Genomic DNA, 27,664 nt, shown 5'->3' on the forward strand with positions numbered 1-27,664 from the left:
TGAGATAGACCAGAGAAAGACAAATATTGTATGATATTTCATATGTGGAATCTAAAAAAGGCAAACTCTTAAAAACAGAGAATAGAATGATGGTTACTACAGGATGTGGGGGGGAATTGGGGATATGCTGTTTAAGGGTACAAATAGTAAATTAATAAATTCTATAGAGCTAATGCATAGCATAGTATAGTCAACAATACTATAAACTTCAAAGTTGCTAAAAGACTAGATCTTGTTTTTACCACAAAAAAAAATGATTAAGGGAGGTGATAGTAGTGTTACCTGAGGCTAAGATGGTGATTATATATTGGAATATATAAATGTATCAAATCAACATGTTGTACACCTTAAATTTATACAATGTATAAGTCAATTATATTGCAACTAAAAAGAGCAAAAATTATATATGATTCCTTAATTTGAACTCCAAAAAGATTTTTTAAAGATCTTATTTATTTATTTGAGACAGAGAGAGTGAGAGAGACTGCGGGGAGCCAGGGGGAGAGGGAGAGGGAGAAGCAGACTTTCTGCTGAGTAGGGAGCCTGACTCGGGGCTTGATCCCAGGACCCTGAGACCATGACCTGAGCTGAAGGCAGATGCTTAACCGAATGAACCACCCAGGTGCCCCTCAAGAAGATTTTTAAAAAAGATACTGTATAGGGTGGCGTCTATTCTATAGTCTATTTTCTCCAATTCCCTGCCAATGAAAGAAAAAATTCCTAAAGTGACGGAAAAGCGGGGAATTTTTCTCCTTCTGTTTTATATCCTGCTGGATGGTTGCATCTCCTTTTAAAAAATATTTTTAAAAAAATTTTAGAGGGAGTGCGTGAGCAGGGGGAGAGGGAGAGGAAGAGAATCTCAAGCAGACTCCACGCTGAACTTGGGGCCTGATCCCAAGACCCTGAGACCATGACCTGAATCAACCAAATCAGACGCTCAACTGACTGAGCCACCCAGGCGTTCCTGGTTGCAACTCTTTTTTTATGGGTTCTTGGTCACAGGTGAATCCAGGCCCATGTAATAAAGAAGGCTTGTTCAGTGCAGCTCGGCGTGTCCTTTTATGATCTCTATTTTTACCTAACACATAGCAGGCTTTCTAATTATTTCCCTTTCGTTTTTCCAATTTCCAACTATGTCACGTATGAAAGGGAGCAGTGAGGAAAAAAGGCAAGCCTAGTTCCACAGCACCCCAGGGCTTACTTAGACTCCACCTGCTAATTCAAAAGAGAAATTTCAGGTAGGCGGGAAGCTCAGGCCTGCAGAGGATTCTGGGATTTGTAGTCCAGACGCTTTCTGGGATTGGGGCACTTCCGCTTCAGGAGAACGCAAAACTGCTCCGCTTGAGAAATGGGAGAGTATAATACAGTGCTCTGCGTCTTCGGAGGCATTTCAGCTACCGGAGGGCAAGAATGCGAAGCCCTTTCCTTTCGTGGACTCCGGGAAATTGGATTCACGCAGTTGGTGTGGGAGCCGATTTTTCCTCCTCACGCGGGGAAGGGACAGCGGCTCGGGTTCCTCTCGGGAATGCTGGGAAATGTAGTCCAGGAACTCCGCGTAGTTGGAGGTATTTCCGCTGCGGGAGGTTGAGATCGCGGCCTTCGTTTCTCTCTGGGAGGTGAGTGATTCCCCAGAACCCCGCGACCTCTTTTAAGTTTTTGACCTGCTTGTGGGATCAGCCGCGCCCGGCGCTGGGTCACAGGGAGGAAAAGCGTCGGCCAGTGGCAGAGAGCGAGGTTGAGGGACGGGGGGCGGCCGCTTGTCTTCCCCTCGCCGGAGCCTCTGCGTTTGGAGCGGTTTGGCTGGTCCCCGGCTTGGAGGCGGACCCGGCTCCGCAGGGTTCGAGGGTCTCCGGGCTCCCCGCTGCCCAGCTCGCCTTCCCCTCCCCTTCCACACGCTCTGTCACCTTCTAGAACTTAATCTTTCTGTGCCTCAGTTTCCTTTTCTGGAAACGGGGATATTACCTACCTTATATTGTCTTGAGAATTCATGGTGTATAGTACAAGTGAAATGTTTGGAGCAATTCGGACGTGTGGCAAGATGTTAGCTGTGAATATAAACACTGTGATAATAGTCAGAAGAGTTACCTCTCTGGAAGCTCTTCCAAGTGCTACTGGCTCTTCTTATCCATGCAGGAAAGGAGGCTGTGCCCGGACTACTTCTGACTCGTTTTTTAGAAAGAGAGCGTCACCCACAAATATCTTCTGCGGTTTTTCTGGGGCCACAGACAAGACTGTAGTATCTCAGCCTCCTTTCTTTGCGCTGTCCTGACTTTTGAAAGAGGGCTCCTTGGCAGCAGAGCCCCACTGTGACCGTACTTAGCTTTCGTCTTCTTTTTCTGCGGTGGTAGAAGGTGTTTCATTCATTAGCAACCGTTAAATAATTGGGAAAATATGTAGAAGATGTACAGGACATGATTGGTAGTCAAAATGGTCACAGCTTGAGTGCTAAGCGTCGTCCTGAGGGCTTTATAAAAATTAACAGTCTTCCCAAAGCCCTATGAGGTGAATACTGTTACTGCCTCTATTTTACAGATGAGAAAACGGAGGCAGAGGAGCCTAAGTTACTTATCCTGTGTCACACTGCCAGGGGGTGAAGTGGATTTGAATCCAGGGTGTGTGTTCCTTATGTGTGTGGCTATTCTTGGTCCCGAAGTTGAAAGTCCCCAAATTGGAATTAGGAAACAAAATAGAAAAATAAGCTATATAAATATTTAACCACAGCAAACTGGCTGCAGAGAAGTCATTTGGGATCAAGTTATGGAAGTAGGTTGGAATTTTATTGTCGAGTATTTTGAAAGCAGGATTCATGAGTCTGGACTTTTTTATAAAATTTTGGAAGCATTCTCATTTAATTTTATTTCAGACAGTATTTATAATTCATGTTCTCATTATGGAAGACATGCACACTCATAGTAGAGAATTCAGAAAATATATAAAGAAAAGCATTAAGAATAACTCCTAATGCTAGAATATAGACAGTTTTTTTGACATCTTAGTGCATTTCTGTTTAGCAGTTTTTAAATGTATATTTATTTATTTTATGAAATTTTTATGCCAGTATTCATAGTTACTCCCTTAACTCTTTGCTATGGAAGTTTCCAAGCATACCCAAAATATAATGTAATGAACTCCTATGTAACAATCACCCTAATTCAGTCCTTGCTAATTTTGTTGCTTCTCTGCTTTCCATGCACATATTTTTTTCTCCTTGAGTATTTTTTTTAAAAGATTTTATTTATTTATTTGACAGAGAGAGACACAGCGGGACAGGGAACACAAGCAGGGGGAGTGGGTGAGGGAGAAGCAGGCTTCCCGCTGAGCAGGGAGCCTGATGCGGTGGGGCTCGATCCCAGGACCCTGGGATCATGACCTGAGCCGAAGGTGGATGCTTAACCGACTGAGCCATGCAGGTGCCCCCTACTTGAGTATTTTAAAAGATTTTATTTATTTATTTGAGAGAGAGATTAGGAGAAGGAGCAGAGGGAGAGAGAGAGAATCTCCAGCAGAGCCTGACTCGGGACTCGATCCCAGGACCCTGAGATCATGACTTGAGCAGAAACCAAGAGTCAGACACTTAACTGACTGAGCCACCCAAGCACCCCTCTCCTTGAGTCTTTTAAAGCAAACCCAGATGTTGAGTCGGTGGGACTGAAAAACTAAGTATCACACATTGTTTATATGTGAAGACCAATGGAAGGGAGATTGTATTAATACTTCCGGACTGGTGTAACACAATACCTTAGACTGGGTGGCTTAAGCAACAGAAATGTATTTTGTCACAGTTCTGGAGCTAGAAGTCATAGATCAGGGTGTTGGCAGGTTTAGCTTCTTCTGAGGCCTCTCTCCTCGTCTTATAGATGGCTGCCCTCTTGCTGTGTCCTCACATGGCCTTTCCTCTGTGCGAATGCTTCTCCTGTCCCTTTGTGTGTCTAGATTTCCTCTTACTAGGACATCCGTCAGATTGGCTTAGGGCCCACCGTAAAGAACTCATTTTAAGTTAATCTCCTCTTTAAATGCCCTATGTCCAAATATAATCACATTCTAAGGGGGGTTTAGAACTTTAACATAAGAGTTTCAGGGAGCCTGCGTGGCTCAGTCGGTTAAGCGTCTGCCTTCGGCTCAGGTCATGATCCCAGGGTCCTGGGATCGAGCCCCACATTGGGCTCCCTGCTCCTTGGGAGCCTGCTTCTCCCTCTGCCTCTCTCTCTGTCTCTCATGAATAAATAAATAAAATCTTTAAAAAAAAATAAGAGTTTTAGGGGGTCAAAATTCAGTCCATCACAGAGATATTGACAGCAACTCTAAGGTTTTCACTCTTGGCAATGAGGAGAATGTTACTTATAGGAGAAACTTAGAAAGAGTTGCAGTTAGGGAAGATGACGGGCTGTCTTTGCTCCTTTGGGATTGCTCTTGCCACTGGCATATAACTTTGATTTCTTTTCTCTCTCTTGTTGGCTGCAGGGACCACTGTTTCCTGGACCTCAGAGTGCCTAGCAGCAACCTAGAGGTTGGCAGAGAAGAGTTATTCAGTGAGTAAGTGTGACTCATGTAGCTATCCAAAGGGAAGCCCCAGCCTGGGATTAGGAAACAAAATAGATAATCTATATTCACATTCCTTGTCTTTGATCTCACTTGTGGTGGGCTGCGGAATACCACCAACTTTTTCAGAGTATTCAGAAGTTGATGTACCATCAGGTACAGTATGTCATGGTCTAAAACAAATTTCCTTAGAAACAAGTTGATGCTAATTTTTTTTTTTTTTAAGATTTTATTTATTTGACAGAAAGAGAGAGAGAACAAGCAGGGGGAATAGCAGAGGGACAGCGAGAGGCAGGCTCCCCACTGAGCAGGGAGCCCGACACAGGCCCTGGGATCATGACCTGGGCCAAAGGTAGACACTTAGCAGACTGAGCCAGCCAGGCGCCCCTGATGTTTCATTTTTTGCTTATTGCACAGAGACCGTAATGGGTATGATTAGAATAGCTAACTTGTTGGGCACTTCTAACAACTTGGAGAAGTTCCAATGCTTTGCATGTACTAACTCACTTATTTTTCGTAACAATGCTATTATTATTATTCGCCTTTTAAAAATGAAGAGACAGGCAGAGACTATTGAATAAATGACCCGGTGGCACAGTCAGCAGAGGGCAGGACAGGGTCAAACTTGAGCAGCTAGGTTTAAAACCTAGCTCTAGCACTCTGACTGGATAACCGTGGGCAAAGTATTTAACTGCTCCGTGCCTCTGTTTTCTTACCTGTCCAAATAGGGTTCTCAGTATCCACCTCCTAAAGTTTTTGTGAATATTAAAAGAGATATGCTATGTAAAATGCTTGAAATAGCACCTGGCACATTGTAAATCCTCGACATATTACAGATTAAAGTTGTCTTTTTCCTATTATAGGTGGCTATGCAACATGAAAGATGCAGCAAGTTATCGAAATGGCAAAAGGGGATTTTAAGGTATTCTTTTTTTCACCTGCCTGCCGTTTTCACTACTTCAGTTCTGTCATTCAGTTGAACAAAAATGAATAGTTTCTGTAAAAGCCATTGGTTAAACTTATAACTAACACTAATTTGCTGTCTTTTGAACCCAGAGAGTCCCTGGGGGATGGTTATTTGGTCTCTGTTGCTTTAAAAAGGTTCAAGTCATCACTATCCAGTATGGTAGCTGTCAGGTACATGTGATAACTGAGCACTTGAAATATGGCTAGTGCTAATTGGGATGTGCTGTAAGTGTAAGACACACATGGATTTCAAAGACTAGTATGGAAAAAAGGAATGTAAAATGTCTCTGTAATTCTTATGTTGATTGCAGGTTGAATTGGTAATATTTTGGATATATTGAGTTAAATAAAATATAGTGTTAAGATTGAGCTCACTTGCTTCTTCTTACATTTTTTAATGTGGCTACTAGAAACGTTTAAATTACACTATGGAACTTGCATTATATTTCTGTTGGATGGCACTGGTGTTAATGGAAGCTCTGTTTTCACTCCCGGGATTTGCCTCCAGGGACATTCACAAGTCACTCTTGTTCCTCAGGCCTCCAAAAGCATCTTACAATGGAGAGAAGCAGGAAGTTGGGAATTAGGAGGCCTGAGTGCCAGGTCTAACCCTGCCCTTGACTTTCTGGGTGTCCTTCAACAGTTCAGATAACTCCTTGAGAGGCAGAATAGAATAACATGGTGGTTCTCACATTTGGGTCATACCAAAATCACTTTAGGGAACTTGGTAAAAAATGGTGAGACTATAAAGACCTAGGAGTTTTACTATATCAATGAGCCTGGCCTTTTGTGTTCTCTATTAGCTTTCTGGGTGATTCTGAGGCTGTTCTGATCACCTCCTACTCACCCTGTGTAGGAAGGAGAATCCTTGTTCTAAGTAGTGTGAGATGGCTGAATGCAGGGCACCTGACACTGGGCAGGTGTGATTGGCAGCAGCTTACCCACAGTCCATGGGAGGAGGACGCTACATGCCATGCAGGGCCGTGTGGGGGTTGCACCCAGGAATAGACTAAACCAGCAGAGGCTATGGTAGGTGGGTTGTATAGGGACAAGAAAGTACAGTGACCCTTGGCTCCCGAAGGAAGATGTGATTAGCTTGTCTGAATAATTTCACAGGCTGGCAGGGAAGTAAAGCCTGTTAGATTGAGGACTGAGTGGGGTACAGCTGGTCCAGTTGGTAGGGTGAGTTTTGTCAGGTCTTCATTTTACAAAGGTGGTCAAATGGCAACATGGAGAGGTTCACGCCATTGAGAAAGAAGGTTTTTAACCCTTAATGGTTCCCCCAGAATCGAGAGGCGTAGCCTGCTATACAGGACCACATGAAGCCTATCACATTCAGGGTTGGGAAGCAGAGAGAGGAACTGGGGTATGCCTTTATGACTAGAGTGGCAGGAAGTAACTAGGTGGAGACACCTGTATTGGGTACTGGTGAAAAGAGGCAGGTTGGGGTCAGTGGTCAGGGGAATTATGACTCTTGAGTGCTCTCAGAAGCTGGTTTTGGTTGACAGACTGGCTTTGTGATTCAGCGGACTCATGGAGAGGTTGGAATAACAGATGTCAAAGAGCCAGTAATTGAATCGAAAACCCTGGTTCATACGCAGAGGAGGTAGCTGGGTGGGGAGCCTTTCAACCCCAGGGTCAAGGCCGTATCTGGAGAGAGCAGAGGAACTCATGGCTAGGCCTTTGGGCCCTCTGTGGCTCAAACATGTTCAGGCAGCACATGGAATTTCAGGTCTTACAATAATGATGAGCACAAGAGTTGACAAGCACTGAGTATAGGACAAAAGCTTGGGCCTGGGCGCCCTATTGCCTAGGTTCATTGGTGCCTGGTACAGTGTCCTGACTGGACAATGAGATTGTGGCCGGGGCAGCGGGAGGGGTGTAGAAATGCACATGTCAGCCACCCACCTCCACAGACCTGATTTGATTAGTTGTGGATGAGGTCTGAACCCCCCGCCTTTTTTTTTAAAGTTCCCTTGTGAGTCTAATGTGCTGTCCGAGTTGAGAACTACGGTCCTAGTAGATAAGGCTCTGGGTGAAAATCTTGACTTTTCTATTGGCCACTGGTTGATCATGAACCGAGCTACTTCTCTGTGCTCCATTTTCTTTACCTGTAAACTGGGGATGATTGTTGTCTCAGTCTCTAGACTTGTGAAGATCAAGTAGGAGCACATGTACAACATTCATGGAAATGGTGCCATGGTAGGTACTGAGTCAGTTGTTATAACTGTCAGCTGCTGGAACTATTAATGAGAGTATTTTCTGGATGGCCTGGGTTTCCTTGTGGGTAAAATTAGGTGCTTAGAGTTGCTTTTGGTATTCTTGCTGATCCTAACAAACCTTGATTCTAATACCATTTTTAGAACCAGAGAGAAAGAGAAGATTGCAATGTATTTACTTTCTCTAACTTCTTTGTTCTGTTGTGGTTAGAAGAAGAGTTGAAGGTGAAAACCTCAAGTCTTTAGTCCATCTGAGAATACCTGGAGAGTTGTTTTGACTGATGCTACTCACATAGTGACCCAGAAACCAAAGGCATCAGCATCAGTATCATCTGGGATATTGTTAAAAATGTAGATTCTTAGTCTCTAGCCTTGATGTTCTGATTTAGAATTTCTGAGGGTGAGACACACGTGTCTGTACCTTTCCAGGGTCCCCAGTTGATTCATGGAACATTAAAGTTTGAGAAGCACTGGTAGAACAGACTCGTGGCTTTTTAACAAAAAAATACTTTCTGTTTCTCTCTGGCTGAATTCCACATCCTTCCAATACCAGATATCTGCATGACGTGCTCTCCCTTGGTTCAGGTCTCTGGTCAAAGTGGGAGAAGCCTCCATGACAAAAACTTATTCTGCAGCAGCTACTCCTTCCATTTCTTCTTATCTCTTTACCCTGCCTTATTGTTCTTTCTCTTTTTTTGAGAGAGAGAGAGAGAGCGAGCTCAGGAGCAGAGGGGCAGAGGGAAAGGGAGAGAGAGAAACCCAGGCAGGCTCTACGCCCAGTGCAGAGCCCAACATGGGGCTTGATCTCATGACCCTGAGATCATGAGTCGGATGCTTAACCGACTGAGCCACCCAGGTGCCCTGACCCTGCCTTCTTGTTCTTGAAAGTACCTCTCACTGTATTATCAGTTTGCTATTGTCCTTGTCCACGTTATATCAGCCGCATGAGATCATGGTCCTAGCCGCTTCATTCACTGCTGTGTCTTTCCTGTCTCGGATCCTTGGCTGGCATATAGAGTAGGCTCCCAATAATTACATGTTGAGCAGATGATTCAGGAGTTAAACAATAAAGCTCTGCTCTACGTGATGTATCTGTCAGCTGTTCATTACAGCAGTCATTCTGCAGGTCTTCACTGAGTTCCTACCAAGTGCTCGCAGAAATTGTCTTGTTTTGCTGCTTTTTAAATTTTTTTCTTTTTCACTACATTCTTGCCATTTTAATTACAATATGTCTTGGTGTGGATCTGCTTTTGTTGATTTTGTTGGGGGTTCTCTGTGCTTCCTAGATCTGGATATCTGTTTCCTTCACAGATTAGGTAAGTTTTCAGCTATTATTTCTTCAGATAACTTTTCTGTCCCCTTTTCTCTCTCTTCTGGGATCCCTATACTATGAATGTTATTATGTTTGATGGAGTCACTAATTCCCTAAGTCTGTTTTTGTTTTGCAGAATTCTTTTTTTCTCTCTTTTGTCCAGCTTGATTACTTTCCATTACTGTGTCTTCTAGGTCATTAATTCGTTTCCCTGCTTCTTCGAGCCTGCTGTTCATTCCATTGAGTGTGTTTCTCATTTTGTTTATTGAGCCCTTTATCTCTGTTATTCTTTTATCTCTGTGTTAATGGCCTTACTGATGTCCTCCACTCTTTTCTTAGGTCCAGTGAGTATCTTTGTAGCCATTACTTTAAATTCTCTACCAGGCATGTTAGTTAGATCTATTTCACTGAGATCTCTGGCTGTGGCCTTGTCCTGTTCTTTCATGTGGGACAAATTCCTCTGTCTTCTCATTTTGTCTAAGTCTGTGCCTGCTTCTCTGTGTTCGGAAAGTCAGCGGCATCTCCTTTTCTGGATGGTAATGGCCTTGTGAAGAAGAGGTCCTGTGGTGTCCTGCCATGTAGTGTCCTCTGTTCCCCAGTGCCTGGTGCTTCAGGGAGTGTCTCCTGTGTGTGCCGTGTGTGCTCTGCTTGGTGTCAGCAAGTGTCAGTGCCTCACTGGTTCCTGCAGGTGGCTCTGTTTATGCTGAGGGGCGGGGGAGGGCAATGGCACCTGACAGTTCTTTGTTCCAGGAGGGTCTCTCCGTGAATGCTGCCTCTCTGGAACACACTCCCAAGATGAGCAGATAACCTCCCCACTCTGTGCTCCAGGCGCACTTCAGATTGCTGCTTCCACGCTGTATGTCCACAGGCGGTTTGCCCTCCCTTCTCTCTGAGAACAGTCCTGATGTCTCCAGGCTCTGCCTGAGCCAAGCCCACTGACCTTTAAAACGACAGGCTTTCAGCCCTGCTGGTTGCAAGTACTCCCGAAATGTGGCCCCTCTTTCTTTCTGAGCCCGTGGCTATGGGGATTCGTTTTCCCCCTGTGCTCCCTGTGTGTTAATCTGTCTCTCACACTTCTCCACAACCATGGCTCCCTCTTCCCCACTGAGGCCACGATCTGTTTCTCCGAAACCGAATCTCCACACTTCCTGACTTCATCGGGGGTCCTCTTCTCTACCTTTACTTGTTTGAGCTATTTGACAGGTTGTGTTCAGGTCAATTTCTGGGGTATTTAGGATGATTTCATAGTGTTGGATTCGTGGGAAGAGGCGAGCTTAGGATCCTCCTCCTCTTGCCACTATCTTCCCCTGTCTCCAAGAAGGAAGTGATTCTTGATGTCACCCTCCTAACAGTCCTCTCTGACCCCAGCCACTTCCCCCTCAAATCTCTCTGCTGAGAGAATAATCTATTTCCAAGACAAAAGGGATCTTACCCTCCCTTCCTCAAGGCCTTTGCTGCTTTCCTGTTGACTTGCAGATAAAACTGGGACTCACATCACCATAGGTTGAATCCTGCCCACCTGCTTATCTGTTGCTGCCTCTTACTTGTATTCGCTCCCATCATGGCATTTGTTTTCTTGAGGTTTTCCAGTGATTCTGCTTCTCTTGGGCTAGTAGAACTCAGTCATCCCCCATAGCTCAGCAAAAGCCATGTTTATGTAGAACCTGCTCTGTGGGCCTTGGCGGACCCAGAGGACGACCCTGTACCTTACTCTGCCAGGTAGCAATGTGTAATCACCAGACTGTGAGCAAGGTGGGAGTGGGTAATTGTCTCTCTCTCTTTTTTTAATTTTATTTATTTATTTGAGAGAGAGAGAGAGAGCGTGAGAGAGCATGAACAGGGTGAGGGGCAGAGAGGGAGAAGCAGACTCCCTGCTGAGCAGGGAGGCGGATGCGGGGCTTTATCCCAGGACCCTGGGATCATGACCTGAGCCGAAGGCAGACGCTTAACCTACTGAGCCACCCAGGTGCCGCAACTGTTATCGCTCTTATAATGAGGTTTCCATAAGTGTTCAATGAATTAATAAACTTATTTAACAAAGAATTTATAAATTAGCCTGTCTAATGCTAATTATGTAGGCAGTGAGCTGGTTGTTATTCTGAATATTTTGATGGGCACATTGTGTGCATTTTGTAACAGGAGTCCATGTAGGCACTGACTTTGAAAAGCAGAAATCACCTTCCTAAGATGGTAGTTTTAAAAATCCAGAGGCTCTTCTCTCTCTTCTCCTCCCTCTTCCCCTCCACCCGCTCATGCTCTCTCTCTAAAATAAATAAGTAAAATCTTTAAAAAAGAAAAGGGGGCACCTGGGTGGCTCAGTCGGTTAAGTGTCCAGTTCTTGATTACGGCTCAGGTCATGATCTCGGGGTCCTGGGATTGAGCCCTCCATTGGGCTTGGCGTGTAGTCTGAGTGGGATTCTCTCTCTCTCTTTCCCTCTGCACCTCCTCCCACTTGTGCTCTCTAATTCTCTCTAAAATAAATAAAATCTTAGAAAAAAAATCCAGAGGCTCTTTTCCTCCCAAAGATGACCTTGATCTTGCAAATATTGTGAAAGACTTGGAGAAAAAACTTGGAAATAAAACCCCTGCTCTCCGAATCCTCCCAGTTGGGATCAGCCTCAAAATTTTACGATTCAGGGGTGCCTGGTGGCTCAGTGGGTTAACTGTCCATCTCTTAATTTCTGCTCAGGTCATGATCTTGGGGTTGTGAGGTGAGCCCCACGTCAAGCTCCATGCTGAGTGTGAAGCCTGCTTAGGATTCTCTCCCTCTCTCTTCCTCCCTCTCAAAAGAAAATTTTTTTTACAACTCAAGGAAATCTTAGACCAACTAGTCTGCTCTTTCCATATGCCTCTGCCTGTCTCCCTGATGGTATGTTCATTCATCAAGACATTGACACTGACTGCTGAGTGTCTCCTGAGCACTTTCTGTTACAAGCACTGTTTCAGGTGCTTGAGATATAAAGCTGAGTAGGTATTAATTACAAGATCGGTTTACCAATTATCCCCCTTCCCCCAGAGGTGACGGAAAGCTCTCCCTGCAGAACACTCTTAATGAGCAGAAGTTGTTGGACAAATAGAGTCAGAACAAAGTGAATCACAGATCCCAAAAGCGTATTTCTTCCAAGATTGGGAAGTTTTCCATTGCCCTTTTCCATACTAGGGTTCTTGTATCTGAAGATGGAGGAATAACTAATAGTAATTAACTAATAAGTAATAAATTAACCAACAGTTAACCATCTCTTAACCAGAGTTGGATGTTCAGTTTCCACCCTCCCCAGAATCAGAATCCTACCCTGAGAGTGATAAGAAGAACTTGTATTCAGGCCACCAGTGTGGTTGGGTGAGTCGTTCACTGCCCAGAGGCGCTCAGCTGGAAGGGGCTTGGTCTCGGGAATCTAACTCATGCTCTGCATGCAGCCGCCCCGAGGAAGGGGTTCCTTGGCTGTTCAGTGTAAAGCAGCCATGCGAGAAACTTGTATCGAATGTTTAAGCTGCCAGACGCTATTCCAAATGTCTGACGTATAGTCACTTAGACTTACTACCCTTCCCCTGAGGTTGGTGATATTATTGTTGTCATTATTATTATCTCCAGTTTTAGCTTGGGCTTTGAGACACAAAGTGATAGCAAGTTGGGGATGCAGTATTCACATACTGGTGGTCTGATTCCAGAGCCTACACCCTTCACCGTGCTGTTCTCTTCTCCCTCAAGCAGATCCTTTGGCTTCAGAGCCCACTCCCTGTTTCCCTGTCTGTCATCCCTAGCTCTCAGCTCTCGTTTCTCTTTCTGTGGGACCTTGGAGTCCCATGTGCGTATTTTTGTCTTCAGAAGTAGCAGAGAGGCAAGATCTAGAATACCGGTTCTGGTGTGAGCTGGATTCCAGTTCCACCCGTGTGTCTTGACCTCATCAAGCCTCAGCTTCCTCATCTATTAAATAGAAGCCACAGTCCTCATCATCACTGATTGAGAAGTTCCTAAAATGCCAGGTACAGTGCCAGGGGAATTGCATGGATTAGCTCATTTATTCCCCCACAATAATCCTCTGACTGAAATTCCATTTTTATCTCCTTGTTATAGCTGAGGACGGGCACAGAGGTGTAGGCGATTGGACCGAAGTCACACTAGTGTGACATAGCTTCGTCACAGGTACGTAGGCGGTACCTTCACGAAACTGTGGGCCAGGTGCTTCATAGGGTCCCCAACATGTACTTGGTGCTCAGTTAATGCCACCCATTGCTGTTTTTGTTGTTTTTAATCATTTGCTACGATTATTGTACCTCGTAAGTTTGAATGACATAATGACAATGATTACCTAACTTATGGGTAAACAAATCTTGCAGAGTCACAGGTTTTTATTAGTTTTTCTTCATCTTCATGATAGAGTCTTTTCAAGGCCCTACTGTTAACAAGAGTAAATTTGGCAAGGTCTCATATCTTTAAAAAAACAGTCATCTGTAAAAAACAAAACAAAACGAAAAGCCCGCAGATTTCCGTATAGTCAAATTTACAGAGAGACAGTAGAGTAGTGGTTACTAGGGGCTGAGGGGCAGACTGATGGGGAGCTGTTGTTTTATGGGTACGGAGTTTTAGTTGAGGATGGTGAAGAAGTTCTGGAGATGGGTGGTGGTGATGATGGCACAGCAGGAGGAATGCACTTAATAAACTGTATGCTTAATGGTTAAAAGGGTAAATTTTTTTTTAAGATTTTATTTATTTATTTATTTGACAGAGAGAGAGATAGAGCAGGAACACAAGCTGGGGGAGTGGGAGAGGGAGAAGCAGGCTTCCTGCCTATCAGGGAGCCCAATGTTGGGACTTGATCCCAGGACCCTGGGATCATGGACCCGAGCTGAAGGCAGACGCTTAATGACTGAGCACCCCAGGCGCCCCTAAAAGGGTCAATTTTATGTTATGTTCATTTTACACAGGAAAACAAGTCACCCATGTAATCTCACATGTTATTGCAAAGATATCCCATTAAGTATGACAGACCACGAGAGAATAATATCTTTCAGAGGTTAAAGGGGATTTTCATATGACAGAGCGACAGCCTCTAAAGGCTCTGTCAATAGAAACCATTTATGAGGACAGGTTTTATGTTAGTGAATATTACCTGCTCTTCTACAGCTACTAAGAAATAAGATACCCTGGAAGTGTTCCATGTGCTTGCACCTGCTGATTTAATTCTTAAAACAGTTCTATGAAATAGGCACTGTTAATCCCTCCATTTTTACAGATTAAAGAATTGAGGCACAGAGACATTAATAATTTGTCGAAGATTTCACAGCTAATAAGTAGCAGTACTGTAGACCTAAAACATTTGGCCCCAGCGATTACTCTCTCAACCTGGTACTTTACTCTCGATGTCCACCCTCCCTAAAATCAGATTCATACCGTAAAAGCGATAAGGAGAACTTGGGGTAGGGGCACCATGTGTGGTTGGGTAGGTTGTTCATTGTGCGCGGGCTCTCGGCTGAAGGGGTCAGTGGTCTCAGGAATCCAGCTCAGAGCACTCTGCTCGTCAAGCCCCCTGAGGAAAGGACACCATTTCTATTTGATGTAAAGCATGAAATATGGGTAGTGATGTTAGCCATATGGGTTAAGGACAGTCTTGGCCAGACTCATGGCTTTTTTTTTCTCCTTCCCCTTTTGTGCCTTCTCAGGACTCATCCCTTTCTTAGAAGGACGAGGACAAAATGACCAAGTTCAAGGTGAGTTGGGCTTCCTTTCCAGATTTTAAACCATTGTTTTATTTCTCAGTGATTAGATGCTTTCTTGAAACAATTAAACAGAATAGCAGGCATTTCAAAACCTCTTCTGTGCCAGAGGATCACTGCTTTTTATTTTAGTGTAGTTTAATTTTTGTTGTTTTAATTTACCCGTTTATAATTTCACAAATAAATTGGAAAAGTCAGTGGCAGTGAAACCCCCTCCTTTACTACTGTTTTCCTTATAAAAACTGTTTTCATTTCCCCATGTTTTTTTCCTCATATGCATTCATAACTGTATAATAGTTACATAGTTAAAATTTTCAAATTACGCCTTTTTTTTTAAGATTTTATTTATTTATTTGATAGAAAGACACAGCGAGAGAGGGAACACAAGCAGGGGAAGTGGGAGAGGGAGAAGCAGGCTTCCCGCTGAGCAGGGAGCCCGATGCGGGGCTTGATCCCAGGACCCTGGGATCATGATCTGAGCTGAAGGCAGACGCTTAATGACTGAGCCACCCAGGCACCCCTCAAATTATGCCTTTTCTAATTAATTGATACTATATTCCCTACATTTTTAATGGCTGCATCATATTTCCTCAAATTGATGTACTGTGTGTTTCTCACAACTTTTGCCCCATTCATGGACATTTAGGTAGTTCACAATTTTTTTTTAAGATTTTTATTTGAGAGAGAACGAGCAGGGAGAGAGACAGAGAGAGAGGGAGAAGCAGGCTCGGAGCCCATTGCGGGCTCGATTCCAGGACCCCGGGATCATGACCTGAGCCGAAGGCAGACGCTTAACCCACTGAGCCACCCAGGCATCCCTAGAATTTTTATTATGTTAAAGAACACTGTTGTGATGAGCACCAGGTATTATATGGAAGTGTTGAACCACTAAACCATACACCTGAAACTAATATTACACTGTATGTTAACTAACTGGAATTTAAATAAAAGCTTAAAAAAATAAAACCAGGAAAATGAAATTATAATAATTTCTGATTTTGATATACTTAAAAAAATTATTGCACTAACAGTTTTCCTAAGATAACCACTTTCCTCAAAAAGGAATTTGGAAGAGTTTGCTATTCTTTGTTCTTAATGTTTTAGGAATCTAAATGAAAAAGTATACTTGATAGGCAGTACCTTGGGGATTTTGTACATAGAACACTCTGATATGGCCTACTGCAGCCAGGTATAACTGATGCATCACACAGAGAAAGTATTCTTCCATATTTTCCCATAAGAAAACTAGATTCCTTTTTTTTTTAAGATTTATTTATTTATTTTAGAGAGAAAATGAGCTGGAGGGGCAGAGGGAGAGGAAAAGAGAGAATCTCAAGCAGACTCTGCGCTGAGCAGGGAGCCCGACGAGGGGCTAGATCTCATGACTGTGAGATCACCACATGAGCCAAAACGAAGAGTCGGATGCTTAACCAACTGTGCCACCCAGGCACCCCCAAAGCTAGATTCTTTCTAACCTATGCCTGAGTCCTATCATGTGCATGTGTTATTTACTGATTTATATGTGTATATTTTAAATATTTATTTGAGAGAGAGAACAAGAGGGCGAGCGCGAGAGAACCAGCATGAGGGGCAGAGGGAGAGGGAGAAGTAGACTCCCCACCAAGCAGGAAGCCTGATGCAGAGCTCCATCCCAGGACCCTGGGATCATGACTTAAGCTGAAGGCAGATGCTTAACCAACGAAACCACCCAGGCGCCCTGATTTATATTTTTTGTTTACGTATTGATTTATTTTTATGAAAGTAATAGTGTTCTTAAATTTAAAAGTCTAGTAGTACAGGAAGACCTACTGATGCTTTTTTCACTGCATTTAGTTTCCGACCAACCTTAAGAGGCAGTACTTGGTCGCCTCTGCATGTTAATTCCAAAGAAACAGGATTGTAGAATTTTAGGAAATTCTTTAGGTTCACACAAGAAACCAAAGGTCCAACTGATCCAAAAAGACCCCTAGGAGTTTTACTTGGATAAAGAGGGAGGCAAGGGAAAATAATTCTTCTCGGGGCCTTAGCCCTTTCTGTGTGTGCTTAGTTGCTGTCGTTCGTGGAAGACACCACAGATAATACTGCCTCTTCTTGGTCACTGTTTGGTGGCTCCTTCTTTAGGATCTGTGTTGCTCATTCAGGGCACCTGGATGTGCAGGGTTCCCGCAATGAACACACAGTTTCCATATGAAAAAGTTAAGACTGTACTGTACACCAGCAATTCTTAATCATGGGTAATTTTTGCCTCCAGGCAATGTCTGGAAACATTTCTGGTGTCACAACTTGAGGGAGGCTTCAGCATCTGGTGCATAGAAGCCAGGGCTGCTGCTAAACATCCTACATTGCAGGGGACAGCCCCCCCCAACAGACATTTATCTGGCCCAAAATGTGAGTGGTGTCAGGGTTGAGAAACCATGCCGTACACAAACCCATACAAGAACAATAGCAAAATGTGGGTGATGATACTTACATATGTTTAAAAAAAAAAAAAAAAGCTTAAAGTCTCTAATAGAAATTTTACAGAGTGATAAAATAAAACCTGATTGGAATATGAGCAAAGAACATTGACTGGCAAGGTACTAAAGAAGAAATAAAGATAGCCAGGAAATAATATGAAAATGTGATAGTTTATTAATTACCAGATAAGTATAAGATGAAAATAAGTTGTTTTTTACTGATCAGATCACATAGGACTTAAAAACATTGGTTATATTCAGTGTTGTGCGTGGTGTGGAGAATCAGGGCTACTTATATTCTCTTAGGGGAGGGGTGAAATACAGAAAAAGTTGAAAAGGAAACCTGCCATCCTACATAGTAATTTTGAAGAGGCATATCCTTTGGTATTTTTCCTTTTTAGAACTTATTCTAAGAAAATAATTAAGACAGGAGGCTAATATTTATTTAAAAGTTGTTCTTGGGTGCCTGGGTGGCTCAGTTGGTTGAGCGACGGCCTTCGGCTCAGGTCATGATCCTGGAGTCCCAGGTTCGATTCCCGCATCGGCTCCCTGCTCAGCGGGGAGTCTGCTTCTCCTTCTGACCCTCCCCCCTCTCATGCTCTCTCTCTCTCTCTCTCTCTCACTCTTTTTCTCTCAAATAAATAAAAAATCTTAAAAAGTGACTTCGGTCTCTTAGAATCTGAAGCGACTTCCTACACATCCCTTCCAGTTTTCTCAGTGCTCTTTCTCCCAGCAGCCATTGGGCTCAAGATTGAGGTTGCGTGTGCTTGGTGTTGTAGGAGACAGTGACATTCAAGGACGTGGCGGTGGTCTTCACGGAGGAGGAGCTGGGGCTGCTGGACCCTGCCCAGAGGAAGCTGTACGGAGACGTGATGCTGGAGAACTTCAGGAACCTGCTCTCTGTGGGTGAGCACAGGCGCCCTGTGGACTTCAGCCCCCTGCAGTGTTTATTGTATCCTTGGATGTGTGGAGCTTTGGAGCTCTTGAACTGTATGGCATTTTTCTGGTCTTTTGCCTCTTGTCAAAATATGTTTTGTAAATGAGCCGTAAATTGACTCGATGACTGCTGTGTATACATTTTTGGCCTTTCTCAAGTTGTGGTCATCTCTGATTAGTGGGTCATGACACACATTTAGGGCACTGTACCAGCATTTTTTTTTTTTTTTTGAGAGAGAGAGAGAGTGAGTGCACGTGTGCACGTGCAAATGAGGAAAGAGGCAGAGGGAGAGGGAATGAGAGAATCCCAAGCAGGCTCCATGCTGCGTGACGCAGGGCTCAGTCTCATGACCCTGAGATCATGACCCGACCCAAAATAAAGAGTAGGATGCTTAATTGATTGAGCCACCCAGGCACCCCGGGTACCAGCATATTTTATTTTTTTTTTATTTTTTAAAAATATATTTATTTATTTATTTGTCAGAGAGAGAACACAAGCAGGGGAAACAGCAGGCAGAGGGAGAAGCAGGCTCCCCGCTGAGCAAAGAGTCCAATATGGGACTTGATCCCAGGACTCTGGGATCATGACCTGAGCCAAAGGCAGATGTTTGACTGAGCCACCCAGGCGCCCTGCGGTACCAGCATTTTTAATGAAATAAAATAGGGTAGAAAATAATCAGAGCGGGGCGCCTGGGTGGCTCAGTCGTTAAGCATCTGCCTTTGGCTCAGGTCATGATCCCAGGGTCCTGGGATTGAGCCCCGCATCGGGCTCCCTGCTCAGCGGGAAGCCTGCTTCTCCCTCTCCCACTCCCCCTGCTTGTGCTCCTGCTCTCGCTATCTCTCTGTCAAATAAATAAAAAATCTTAAAAAAAAAAAAAAAAGAATCAGAGCCTTTGGCAATAACTGCACATTGCAGCAAAAACTACAGCCTGTTGCTGAAAATCGTGTGAGAAATGGTGGAAAGAGTCTGAAGAAACAGACCTTTTTTCCCAGTAATTTACACTGAATGCCTACATATCCTGGATTTTTGCATCAAACGTAGTCTTCTGATGGGTCATAATTAACAGTTTGGAAATCACTAATTTTGATGTCCTACAGATGATATGGTAAGAACCACATTTTTAGTAGTTTAGTAATTTTAGTAATTTTTAGTAATTCTAAATGTTTGTCCTTGCCTTTTGACAGGGCATCAACCCTTCACCCCAGATGTAATACTCCAGTTTGAGAGGGGAGAAAAGCTTCGGATGATAAAGACAGCAGCCCAGGGCCCCTGGGCCTCAGGTGAAAGCTGTGCGGCTGAGTCAGCCATGCTTCCTGTCGGCCTCCACAGCAGTGCCACGCCTCTGACCTCTGCAGCAGTTTCTCACGCTCTCCCTCCCCTCCTTGGCTCTTTTACAGTCATTCTCCACTCGAAGTGATTCTTCTGTATGTCTGTCAGCTCCTGTCCTCTGCTTGAATCTCTGGTAGCTTCTTATCTGATTCAGAGTAAAAGCCAAGTACTTAAAGTGGCTTTTGGTGCCCCGGCTGCCTGCTCCTTACTCTTCCCCCATCCTTCCGCACACGTGACCTATCCCTTGCCCCATGTCAGTCTGTCCCATCCAGTTTTGCCGCTCTGCTCTGCCCTGCCACCCGTGGCCCTGCCTCATCACCCTCTCTCCGTTTGTTCTTCCTTCTGTCAGGAGTGCCCTGTCTCTCTGTCGTCCTCTTGGCCCTTCCCTTACTTCACGTAGGTCTCTTCTCAAACCATAACATCATAAGAAAGACCTCCCATGACCACCCTGTTCATGACCCCTTCTTCCCCCATTCTCCTTTCCCTTACCCCGTCTGATTTGGTGTCTAGGCATTCATCACCACTCACCATATTAACATATTTTTGTTTATCTCACTGTACTCCTGCTAGAATATAATTATCAGGAGGGAAGAAATTCTGTTTTCTTTATTGCTATATCTTCAGTGTATAAACAGACTTGGCAGAGGACAGGTGTGCTATAAATACTTGTTGGATGAATGAATGAGATAATAATGGTTTACATAGACTTTTTTTCATTAGTTGTAGACATACTAAATGGGTGATAAACAGAAATGTGTGATAAAGGCATAGTCCAGAACAGCACACCCTATCCATGATTATCTAATCCTAATTTATCAGGTGCTTTTTGGGTACAAGTAGATATGTATCCATTAAACCACATCTAGAGGTGCCTGGGTGGCTCAGTCGGTTAAGCATCCGACTCTTGATTTCAGCTCAGGTCATGATCTCAGGGTTGTGAGATCGAGCCCCACATCAGGCTCCTCGCTGAGCATGGAGCCTGCTTAAGATTCTCCCTCTCGCTCTGTCCCACCCCCCCACTGGCTCTCTCGAGCATTCTCTCTCTCTCTTAAACAATCCCCCACATCTAATGAAAGCTTAACTTTGCACTTGTAACCAAGTTGAATATCCTTTTCCCTCTGTGGCTTTTCTGCAGTCTTTAGTAGTGAATCATATGGTCTTGGTGAAGAACGACTTTTTAGAATGAAGATTCTGATAGCCACTTTTTTAGGCAGGTCTCCTATTAAAGAAAATACACTTTATCAAGAAAGAAAAATTCGGGCGCCTGGGTGGCTCAGATGGTTAAGCGTCTGCCTTCGGCTCAGGTCATGATCCCAGGGTCCTGGGATCGGGTCCCGCATCAGGCTCCCTGCTCCTTGGGAGCCTGCTTCTCCCTCTGCCTCTCTCTCTCTCTCTCTCTCTCTCTGTGTCTCTCATGAATAAATAAATAAAATCTTTAAAAAAAAAAAAAAAAGAAAAATTCTCAGGTAATAACTGGCTGTCATGTTAGTCTTTCCCTTTGAAGATTTTCCTCATGGCAGCCACCCACCTCTTCCAAAGAGTTACAGAAAACAGTGTCACCTACCGTCATCTGCGTGTGTGTATGGTTCTAGCAAGTATTTTATCCAGAGAAACCTTTACTTCTGAAGCACCTCTAATATTGTCCTGTTAATGCTTGTCATAAGCCATTAAATTTATTTCAGGCTCATGGAGTCCCAACCTGTAACTTGGAAAACTGGTGTTGTCCATACAAGAACATGTTTCTGTATCCATCAGTTTGACAGCCTGCTCTCAGAGACATTATTCCTGAGGCTCTAAATATTGACTCCTATGTGAAAAAGAAAAAATTTTACACAGGAAGAGTACAAAATTTCAGAAGTAATCAATCCTAGGCCCCATGGCCGGCCACTTTTATGCCTTATTTTTTTTCCCCCTTTTTCCTTTCAAGTGATTCTTGCCATGATTTTGTGATCAGCATAATTTTCTTACCAGCAACATCCACTTAGGTTAGCCCAACATCTGGTGAAGCCTTTCAACTTCCCAGCAAAATTGCTGTTTCCAGTCCCTTACCCGTTCTAGATAACTTACTTGGAAAAGCTCTTTTACTCTTGTAACATAGTTTAAACTCTCACAGGGAAGTCAAACTTGGACTTATTTATCCTTTCAACATGTGTTTATTGGACACTGTCACACAGTGTTCTGGGAGCGGTGATAAAGCAATGAATGATATAAATGCTTGGCCTTGTGGATACTGCATTCAGGTGGGAGAAGACATAAAAAGATAATGGACATAAACATATATAGTATGTTAGATGTAATACGTGCTGTGTAAAAACAAAACAGGGTAAGGCGAATGCCAGGCAGATGGCCAGGAGTGTCGAGGGATAGGGAGAATTTACTGCTGGATATTGGATGGAAAAAGAGGCCTCACTGATAAGGTGTTATTTGAAGAGGGGTCTGAAAAGAAGTAGGTAGCAAGCTGTATATCTCATTGGTGGAACAGAGTTCCAAGGAGAACGTAACTCTTCCTGACCAGTATTGACTTTGAGAATCTGTGCCATGCCCTGTTCATTTTCTCCTCACAAGTTCTTGCTCTGGTATAAAAGATTAGCTTCTGATTTGTCACTCCTTTTTTTTTTTCCCCTGGAGGAGATAGGAACTTTATTGCTATGAGGTTTTGATATGATGTATGGTACTGTAAACCTCTTCCCCCATTGCCGTCCTGAAGAATATTTCCCAGCAGGAGGTGAAAGACCACTCTCTGCTTATACCCTGAACTTTAGGCACTTACTTGATAGGTTCTCCCAAACATATCTTTCCAACCAACCCAGTGCTTCAGGGCTTCTAACATGGAATAAACTTCCAGTGAAATCATTTCAAACAAAGGTTTTCAACATTGCCTGAGGACATCTTCTGATAATCTGTGTATAAGGGTCTTACTAGACATGTTGAGCATTTGGTCAGATGTGTGTGCAGTAGGCAGAATTATTGGAAACTATTTATCAGACATATGCTATAGCAAAAACAAGGCTTTTAGTAAGGTGCAGCTTCATCTTTGTAAAGCCTCCCTAGGAAGTATTTTTCTTGATCTATAGCCACCAAATTTCTAACCTGTTTCTCACATGTAAAACTTTGTATGATTCTATTTTATTTTATTTTATTTATTTGACAGAGAGAGACACAGCGAGAGAGGGAACACAAGCAAGGGGAGTGGGAAAGGGAGAAGCAGGCTTTCCACTGAGCAGGGAGCCCGATGCAGGGCTCGATCCCAGGACCCTGGGATCATGACCTGAGCTGAAGGCAGACGTGTAACAACTGAGCCACCCAGGCACCCCTAAAAACTTAGTATGATTCAAAATGGACCTAGGTTTATAGCCTTGACATCTCCAAACAAAGTGTTTATATGCCTCATCTCTAAATTCTCTTTATTCTTATAGGAGACAAGAATCTAAATGACTTGGAGACTCTTCAGGAAATTGGATTAAAGTACCTGCCACATGAAGAGCTGTTCTGCTCGCAAATCTGGCAACAGGTTACAAAGGAGTTAACCCAGTGCCAAGATTCCATGGTCAGTATTCAAGGAACTGGCTCCCAGTTGGAAAAACGAGGTGATGCACGCTATAAAGATGAGGAATTTGGTAAAGGCTTTACTCAGAGTTCACATCTTCAAGTTCACCACAGAGACCACACGGGAGGAAAACCCTACCAGGGGGAGGAACGTGAGAAAGGTTTCATTCAGTGCTGTGATCTTCAAACTAACCAGAGAGCCCATGTAGGAGAGAAGCCCTATAAATGTGAAAAATGTGAAAACACCTTCCGTCGACTATCAAGCCTTCAAGCCCACCAGAGGGTCCATAGCAGAGAGAAATCATACAAGTATGATACATCGTGTAAGGCTTTCAGACAGAGGTCATATCTTCTCCATCATCAGAGAGTTCCCACTGGAGAGAATCCGCACAAATTCGAGGAATGTGGGAGGAATGTTGGGAAAAGCTCACATTGTCAAGCTCCTCTGATAATCCACACATTAGAGAAACCTTATAAATGTGAGGAGTGTGGGCTGAGCTTCAGTCAGAGCTCGTATCTTCAAGTGCACCAGAGAGTCCACATGGGAAAGAAGCCTTATAGGTGTGAAGAGTGTGGGAAGGGCTTCAGTTGGCGTTCGCGACTACAGGCTCATCAGCGAATCCACACTGGAGAGAAACCATACAAATGTGAGGCATGTGGCAAGGGCTTTAGTTACAGCTCGCACCTTAACATTCATTGTAGAATCCATACAGGAGAGAAACCCTATAAATGTGAAGAGTGTGGGAAAGGCTTCAGTGTAGGTTCACACCTTCAGGCCCATCAGGTAAGCCACACCGGAGAGAAACCTTACAAATGTGAGGAATGTGGGAAGGGCTTCTGTCGGGCCTCAAATCTTCTGGACCATCAGAGAGGACACACTGGTGAGAAACCATATCAGTGTGATGCATGTGGAAAGGGCTTCAGTCGTAGCTCAGATTTTAACATTCATTTTAGAGTCCATACAGGAGAGAAACCCTATAAATGTGAGGAATGTGGGAAAGGCTTCAGTCAGGCCTCAAATCTTCTGGCCCATCAAAGAGGCCACACTGGAGAAAAACCATACAAATGTGGTACATGTGGGAAGGGCTTCAGCCGGAGTTCAGATCTTAATGTTCATTGTAGAATCCACACTGGAGAGAAACCCTATAAATGCGAGAAGTGTGGTAAGGCCTTCAGCCAGTTCTCGAGTCTTCAGGTGCATCAAAGAGTCCACACGGGAGAGAAACCATATCAGTGTGCAGAGTGTGGGAAGGGCTTCAGTGTGGGTTCACAGCTTCAAGCCCACCAGAGGTGCCATACTGGGGAGAAACCATACCAGTGTGAGGAGTGTGGGAAAGGATTCTGTCGGGCATCAAATTTTCTGGCTCATCGTGGAGTCCACACAGGAGAGAAGCCATACCGGTGTGATGTGTGTGGTAAACGCTTCAGACAGAGATCCTATCTTCAAGCCCACCAGAGGGTCCACACTGGAGAGAAACCATACAAATGTGAGGAGTGTGGTAAGGTCTTCAGTTGGAGCTCATACCTTCAAGCCCATCAGAGAGTTCACACTGGAGAAAAACCATATAAATGTGAGGAGTGTGGGAAGGGCTTCAGTTGGAGCTCAAGTCTTATAATTCATCAGCGAGTGCATGCTGATGATGAGGCTGATAAGGACTTGCCCTCCCCAGAGAAGCTCAGGAAAGAAGCTCCATAAAATTATATGTTTTAATACCTCAGATGGGTGCTGAAATAGTCCAATAATCAGACCTGTCCTAGAAGACAAAGCATTTATTTATAAAAGAGTCAGTATTTAGCCAGGGCTTGACATGTCACAGTGGTTGGGTGACCACACAGCAGAGAAGCCTCATGAGAATGGCAACATAAGGACTTCATTCAGAACCTTGACATTTAGCAGATACTACACAGAGGAGAGGCTTAGGAAGGATGAATCTGATCTGAAGTTAACCGAAGGGCTGAGATGGAAGTGCCAGAATCTTCCACTAGGATATAAACTCCAAGAGAGTAGGGATTTGTTGACTGCCAAATCTATTCAGTCTTTTCAGTGCCTAACACATGGTAGGTGTTCAGTAATGTTAAATGAGTGAAAGGGAGAACAGTCATATATGAAATTTTTATTCAGTTCTTCTCTAAAAATTTCTATGAAATGTACTTAAAAGAGGAATTCTGTAAGGTTTGGAGGACATTTAAGTTAGACACATGGGCTCATTTTCCCAACCCTAGAGGTCCTGCGAACTAGTGTTTATCAACCTGCCAATAGGTCCAAAATCACTTCAGTGGGTTGTGACCAGCATTTTTGTATGCTAGTAGTTTATTGAGATATAATTTGCATTCAGCAACATGCATAAATCTCAAGTTTACAGCTTTATGAATTTTGACAAATGTATACACTTATGTAATCATCACCAAAATCAATGTATACAATATTTCTATTAAACCAGAATGTTTCCTTGTGTACGTTTCTAGTCATTCTCACCTCCAGTGACAACCAGTATGATTGCTATACCTCACATTAGTTAAGTCTGTTCTTTGGTTCAATGTGTGTACTCTTTTATGTCTAGATTCTCTTGATCAAGTATATGATCATTTTAGTAGATTGAGAGAAAGTAAGATTGACAAAATTCAGTGTCCATTCATGATAATAATTCCTCAGTGAGATGAAAGGCATCTATGAAAATTCTACATAGTTTACTTTTTCTGGAATGTCCTAAAATGGAGTCATATAGTATATAATCTTTCAAATCTGGCTTCTTTCACTCTATGCTTCTGAGATTCATCAGTCCTGATGTGTGGAACGGTAGTCTTTCCTTCTATTGCTGAGTGATATTCTGGTGTATGGATGTATCATGTTTGGTTTATCCATTTATGAATTCAAGGATATTTGAGTTTCCAGTTGTTAGTGATTATGAAGAAAACAGGGATAAATATTTGCAAAGAGGTCTGTGTGTCAATACAAGTTTTCTTTGTGTTAGTAAATACTTAAGAGTGGAATTGTGTAGTATGTTTAACTGTATGGAAAGCTAACAACTCTAAAATGGATATACCAGTTTGCATTCCCACCATCAATGCATGTCAGGGTTTTGTTTTGTTTTTACCATTTCAGTCGGTTTATAGTGGCATCTCACTTTGATTTTAATTTGCATTTCCCTAATGACTATGTTGGGCATCTTTTGTATCTGAATGTATCCTGTATGTATATCTATTTTTGGGGGGGAACTGTTTTCTTGTTCTTGATTTTTGAGAGTTTATGTGTTCTGGACATATGTCCTTTCTCAGTTATGTTTTGCAAATATTTTATCTCTGTGTGTTTTGTGTTTTTATTCCGTTATCGGTATTTTTCACAGAGCAGAAATTTTGTTTTTGGTGAAGTTCAGTTTTCTTCTTCCATGGATTATGCTTTTGGTTTCAAATCTAAGAACTCTGCCCAATCCAAGATCACAAAGATTTTTCTCCTCCTTTTTTATCTAAAAGTTTTATGAAATGGTTTTACATTTAGGTCTATGATCCATGTGAGTTCATCTTTATAAAGTGTGAGGTAGAGGGCCATGTTTTTTGGCCTGTGAACATCTGATTATCCTTTTAATTTCTCTTGGCCCTTGTGGAAAATCTATTGATCAGACATGCATGGGTCTGTTTCTGGCCTCTGCTTGGTTCCATCAGTCTATGTGTCTATCATTTTGCCAATATGTAGCCTTATATAATAAGTCTTGAAATGAGATAGTATGAGTCTCCCAACTCCATTCTTTTTCTTTTTTTAAAATAACATTTTATTTATTTATTTGAGAGAGACACAGCGAGAGAGGGAACACAAGCAGGGGGAGTGGGAGAGGGAGAAGCAGGCTTCCTGCTGAGCAGGGAGCCCCATGTGGGGCTGGATCCCAGGACCCTGGGATCATGACCTGAGCTGAGGCAGAGGCTTAATGACTGATCCACCCAGGCCCCCCTCCATTCTTCTTTTTCAAAATATTTTGGCTATTTTAATTTGTTTACTTTTACATAATTTTTAGAATAAGTTTTGTGATTTTTAAAAATAAACTCATTGCTGGAAATTTTGTTGGGATTGCATTGAATATATATAGGTGACTTCAGGTAGGCTTAGCATCTTAGCAATCTTGAATATTCTAAGCCATAGACACAGAATATCTGCCTATTTGTTTAGGACCCCTCTAATTTCTTTAATCAGTAATTTGTAGTTTTCAGCACAGATTCTGCACATATTTTATTAGATTTAACCTAAGTACTCTGTGTTTTTTGGTGCTAAATTAAATGGTACTATTTTCAAATTTCAACTTCTAATTGTTTATTGCTAGTATATAAAAATGCAGTTGATTGTTCTATGTATCTTATAATCTTGCCAAACTTGCATATTAGTTAAAGTTGCTGTTCTGTATAGATTCCTTGGGATTTTCTGTGTAGATAATCATGTCATCTGCAAAAAGCTTTATTTTTCCATGCCAATTGATGTACATGTTACAGCAACTTCATTGTAATGTGAGGAAGCACCCCCACCAACGTTAGGTTTGGGTGACAAAACTCATGATGGTAGTCGTTTGGGATGATCAAAGGTAGAGGGGATAGCTGTCCAGGAGAAGGCCCAGAACAGAAAGAATGGTCAGTGTTCAGGTATTTTATACAGTGGAAATCC

The 27,664-nt window shown here is 43.2% G+C and overlaps 1 protein-coding gene across 5 annotated transcripts; it reads left to right on the plus strand.

The window, feature by feature from the left end:
* Positions 1-1,361: 1,361 nt before the first annotated feature.
* On the plus strand, positions 1,362-27,308 carry LOC114197146 (uncharacterized). 5 transcript variants are annotated; one of them, XM_028088066.2, is made up of 10 exons: positions 1,600-1,616; positions 2,533-2,612; positions 4,462-4,533; positions 5,403-5,461; positions 12,863-13,020; positions 13,112-13,180; positions 14,698-14,745; positions 17,987-18,113; positions 19,329-19,424; positions 22,890-27,308. In XM_028088066.2, the coding sequence occupies exons 7-10, from the start codon at positions 14,731-14,733 to the stop codon at positions 24,713-24,715; spliced, it is 2,064 nt and encodes a 687-aa protein (XP_027943867.1). In that variant the 5' UTR covers positions 1,600-1,616; positions 2,533-2,612; positions 4,462-4,533; positions 5,403-5,461; positions 12,863-13,020; positions 13,112-13,180; positions 14,698-14,730; the 3' UTR covers positions 24,716-27,308. The 5 variants fall into 5 exon arrangements, with proteins under 5 accessions (XP_027943865.1, XP_027943868.1, XP_027943866.1 ...); XM_028088064.2 differs by lacking the exon at positions 2,533-2,612 and having other exon boundaries at positions 1,362-1,616; XM_028088067.2 differs by lacking the exon at positions 2,533-2,612 and having other exon boundaries at positions 1,362-1,616; positions 4,462-4,529.
* The last annotated feature ends 356 nt before the right edge of the window (positions 27,309-27,664 follow it).

Source organism: Eumetopias jubatus, unplaced genomic scaffold (assembly GCF_037043125.1).
Source record: "Eumetopias jubatus isolate StellerSeaLion01/CBP00866 unplaced genomic scaffold, mEumJub1_p1.0 scaffold_10, whole genome shotgun sequence".
Classification (NCBI taxonomy): Eukaryota; Metazoa; Chordata; class Mammalia; order Carnivora; family Otariidae; genus Eumetopias; species Eumetopias jubatus.

What these genes read in the sequence shown, in the direction of transcription:
- LOC114197146 (XM_028088064.2), top strand. An exon ending in CAGGAACCTGCTCTCTGTGG is followed by an intron (nt 18,114 to 19,328) that starts GTGAGCACAGGC and finishes GCCTTTTGACAG; the next exon opens with GGCATCAACCCTTCACCCCA. An exon ending in CCAGGGCCCCTGGGCCTCAG is followed by an intron (nt 19,425 to 22,889) that starts GTGAAAGCTGTG and finishes TTATTCTTATAG; the next exon opens with GAGACAAGAATCTAAATGAC.